Source organism: Trichosurus vulpecula, chromosome 3 (genome assembly GCF_011100635.1).
Source record: "Trichosurus vulpecula isolate mTriVul1 chromosome 3, mTriVul1.pri, whole genome shotgun sequence".
In the NCBI taxonomy this organism is placed as follows: Eukaryota; Metazoa; Chordata; class Mammalia; order Diprotodontia; family Phalangeridae; genus Trichosurus; species Trichosurus vulpecula.
In genome coordinates this window covers 441,742,443-441,746,920 of record NC_050575.1, presented here as the reverse complement: position 1 = coordinate 441,746,920, position 4,478 = coordinate 441,742,443, and the positions used below count along the sequence as shown (strand labels likewise).

Here is a 4,478-nt window from a genome sequence, read left to right as displayed (position 1 = left end):
AGTGGCAAGGGTATGGAAGAGGTGTGAATTCAAGAGGGATGATTTTGGCTGAGCCTTCAATCAGAGAGGCAAGGGATCCAAGACGCGTGAATTCAAAAAGATGATTTCAAATAATTCCTTATTCTATGTCTGTGAACCTAGGCAAGTCCCCAAACATTTTTGGGTCTAATTTTTCTCCTCTATAAATGAGGGATTGGAATTCATTGGCCTATGAAGGCACTTCCACCTCTTGATGATGATGCCATCATTCACATTATCTTTAATTTCTTGACCAACTAAATATTGGTTCCTACTCTGTTGGGCACTTTGCAAAAAGTTTGCAACACGAAGGGAAACATGATGTTCCTCCACTCAAGGAGCTTACACTTGTTTTCAAAGGCTATGTGATTTTGTCATGAGGGGAGAAATAAATGATCTCAGATGCCATCTCATCCAACTTATCTCTGGAAAGCAGTCATTCCTAGAATTACCCACAGAACTGGTCTTCCAATGTGTACGAAGAAAACTTCTTGGAATCCAAACCCACCACCTTGTGGTAACTTCACCTAATATAGTTGTCTTGAGCAGAGCAGAAGTAATAAATCTAATTTCTATGGTATTGTCCTTTATTTTTTAGCTAAAATCATATCAGAAAATCTACTGATGGACATGAAAATGGTTAGTGTACAGGGAAGATCAAAATCAGGATTCTTATGCTTTCAGGTTTCATTGACCACTTTAGCAATCTGTTGAAATCTATGGAAGCCTTCTCAGAATAACGATTGCTCAATTACAAAAGAAATAAATTAAATTGAAATGTAATTTTTAAAATATAACTCTAAAAATCCACAAGGCTCCAGTTGGCACTACTGGGAACACTAGATCTAAGATGTACCTCACAGCCACCTTCAAGAATTTCAAGGGCAATCTCACACTCTATAGTCTTCTACACTAAATTGATTAGTAAAAACAAAACAAAACAAAAATGAAAACAAAAGAAGAAAAGAAAAGAAAACATTTATCATAAGCCTACTCCCTGCTAGGCACTCTGCTAGGCTCCAGGGTAAAGGACAGGAGTAAAACAGTTGCAGCCCCCAAGGAGCAATCTATGAAGTCAGACAGCATGTGCTAATGCAATGACATTCACTATTGACACATAAACCTATGTATGCAAATTGATGATACTATTTGAACCACTCTAAGCCTCTCATTCTAGCACTGAAAATACTGAGACACATCTGGAACAAATTGCTACACGTTTGACCAACTCTAAACTTTTAGGGCTACATGCCCATGAATCTGGTGTTAGTCAGACCCCTGGATTAGGATTCCAATTGCAGTTGTTTTAATCCTGGCTCTCACCGGGTGGGTCTGATCGTGTTGCTGAGAGGAGGTCGCTTAACCTCCCAACCTTGGTTTGGTCACTTGTGAACACCACGAGTTAACACTCTCCTATGGCATGCCTCTCCTGTGGGGGCAGGGCAGGTGTGAAAGGCGGGCTTTGCTCTTGCAGGGTCTCCATCATTGTCCAGCCTACTATTTAAGGAGCCTGGTTTCAGGCGCTAGCATCAGTTTGCTCGACCAGCTGAGTTGCTGCTTCAGCAACCTCCACTGGTTCCCACACCCCTGCTTTCATCCCAGTCACCGCCGGTGCCACCCTCTTCTGTCTCACTCGAGATCATGTGTGCGTCTCCGCTACGAGTTGCCGTGGTGTGCCGGAGTAACCAGAACCGCAGCATGGAGGCTCACAACCTCCTCAGGAAACGAGGATTCTGCGTCAGATCTTTTGGAACAGGAAGTCGCGTGCACCTGCCAGGCCCAAGACCAGACACGCCGAATGTTTATGATTTCACAACAACATATGATCAGATGTACAAAGATCTTCTTAAGAAAGACAGGAAACTCTACACAAGCAATGGTATTTTGCACATGTTGGACAGAAATAAGAGAATAAAGCCACGGCCAGAAAGATTCCAGAATTGTAAAGACTTGTTTGATCTCATCTTTACCTGTGAAGAGAGAGTATATGACCAGGTAGTAGAAGAGTTAAATTCCCGAGATCAGGTGACCTTCCAGCCGGTCCACGTGATTAATGTGGACATTCTGGACAATGCAGAAGAAGCTACTCTGGGAGCCTTTCTCATTTGTGACATCTGTTTGTGCATCCGGCAGACAGAAGACATGGATAATGATATCAGTGAACTGTTACGGGAATTTGAGGAGCGAAGCAATAAGACTTTCCTGCACACGGTCTGCTTTTACTGAAGCCCTCATTGTTTTCTTAATCCCTACTCAAAGGAAGCAAGCTGTCAAGTTTTCTGACTCTTCCCTATTTTCCCTGAACACCAATTTCCAATATTTCCTTTCTTAATACTTTTTTTTCTCCTTCATTGTGTTTTTTTTTTAAACTTTCTGGTGTTTTGCCAGGGCACAGTGTCTAGAGCACTGGGCTTGGAATCATTTAGACTCATCTTCATGAGTTCCAATTTGGCATCTTTCAAAGCTGCGAGTGGGGAGGGGCTTAGTACAGTCAGTTAGAATAAGACCTGGAGGGACATCTAATTGGCACACTGAATAGAGCACCAGCCCTGGAGTCAGGAGGACCTGAGTTCAATTCCGGCCTCAGATACTTGACACATGTACAAGCTGTGTGACCTTGGGCAAATCACTTAATGCCAATTGCCTGCCTCCCTCCCCTTTAAAAAAAAAAAAAAAAAAAAAAAAGGCTAAAAAATTAAAAATAAAATAAAATGGCAAATAAAAACATATTGTCTATTGCTAAAAATAAACAAATAAATAAATGAGAAGAATATGACCTAGATCTGACATGCTTCTTACTTCAAAATTTAGACTTTGCTGCGGGCAGAGTTGGAGCTGAGCCCTGACCTCCTCAGACCTCCAGGCCCAGGGGCCTGCTGAGATAGACTCAGGGCTTTGGGATGTGGGTGGAGCCAGGAGGAGGGGTCTCGCCTTTGTTGCCACCCAGGCAATTCCAGGTCTTTGCCCATGCCCGGACCTGCCTGACCATGTGGAACTTCCGGCTGCCTGACACGTGTAGTTTCTGGTTCTTTGCCTGGACTGCCTGCCAGCAGGGAGCTTCGGTAGTGCAGGAAGAGAAGGGGAGGACAGTAGGCGGAGTCAGGGCGGTCCTAGTCTCCAGGTGAATTGAAGTTTACCTGTCCTTCACCCAGATAACCAAAGAATATACCTGCGTCACTAAAGCTATAAATGTGCTGCTTGCTGATATAATAAACGGAGTCCTCCACCATCTTTTCGGCTCCCGCCCTGTACATTGTCCGCGTGATCAGGTCCTTTGCTTAGGCAAAGGCCTGGGGCTTGGGGGGAACCCCGAGCATAGTTACGAGGCTGGGAAGCCCGAAACAAGACTTGAATTGGGCAAAATAAATAGTAGGGAAAACAGTCACACCACGTAGGCATGACCTAGTATCCCATCTGAATATGCAGTGGAGGTGACGAAAAGATTTAAGGGATTCAATGCGGTAGTCACAGTGCTTGAAGAACTATGGACAGAAGTTCACAATATTGTTGGCTGTTGTCCTTCATTCTCAAAGAAGACCAAATTGACCTCATTGTATCAGAGGCAAGTTTCAATGTGTCTGACTGTGGCTGATCAGATCAGTATGAGCTAGGAATGCTCTACCCCAGGTTGAACACAAATAGTCCATGTGAACATTTGGGGTGGATACCCTAAACTTGTGGATCCTGTGTTTGCCTTGAGCTGTTTCAATTCTGCTTTGTGCATAGATCACAGCACCTTCTTTGATGTGGGACCATGCTGGGTGGTCCTGTGCCAATATCTCCCATGTCATACAATCAATTCCAAAGTTCTGCAGAGAGACCTTGAGAGTGTCCTTCAATCCCCTCTTCTGACCACCATGTGAATGCTTGCCCTGTTTGGGTTCTCCATAAAACAGTCTTTTGGGCAAGAGTACATTTTGCATTCAAACAAAGGGGCCAGCCCATTGGGTTGTGCTCTCTGAAGCAGAGTTCGCATTCTTGGCAGTTTGGTTCCTGTATAGGAGGCAGCAACAAAAAAAGAAAGAAAAGTAAAGTGGGAAAAAAGCTGTCTGATGAGGCTTTCCAAAAGCCTGAGGAAAAATAATAATCAAAACTATGTTTTTCGTTTTTTGGGGGTTTTTTTGAGCCATTATTAATCTATGGCTGTGAGAATTGGGTTATAATGGAAGTTAAGCACCATAAAGGCTACACTTTCAAATTGTGGTGATGGAGAAGACTTTTGAGGATCCCTTGGACAGCAAAGGGATCTAATCACTCAATATTTCAGGACATTAACTCTGACTATTCGTTGGAAGGTCAGATACTTAAGCTGGAGTTTAAACATTTTGACCTCATGTTGAGGAGACAGTACGCATTGGAAAAATACTCTGATGGCTTGTTGAAGGCAAAAGCAGAAGGGGATTGCAGATGTTGAAATGGATACATAGTTTCTTGGAAGCAATGAATATGGGCTTGTATAG

At 43.3% G+C, this 4,478-nt stretch overlaps 1 protein-coding gene across 1 annotated transcript; it reads left to right on the top strand.

Moving 5' to 3' along the window:
* Positions 1 to 1,659: 1,659 nt before the first annotated feature.
* Positions 1,660 to 2,244, top strand: LOC118840803 (RNA polymerase II subunit A C-terminal domain phosphatase SSU72-like). The gene has a single exon (XM_036748154.1). The coding sequence runs from the start codon at positions 1,660 to 1,662 to the stop codon at positions 2,242 to 2,244; it is 585 nt and encodes a 194-aa protein (XP_036604049.1).
* The last annotated feature ends 2,234 nt before the right edge of the window (positions 2,245 to 4,478 follow it).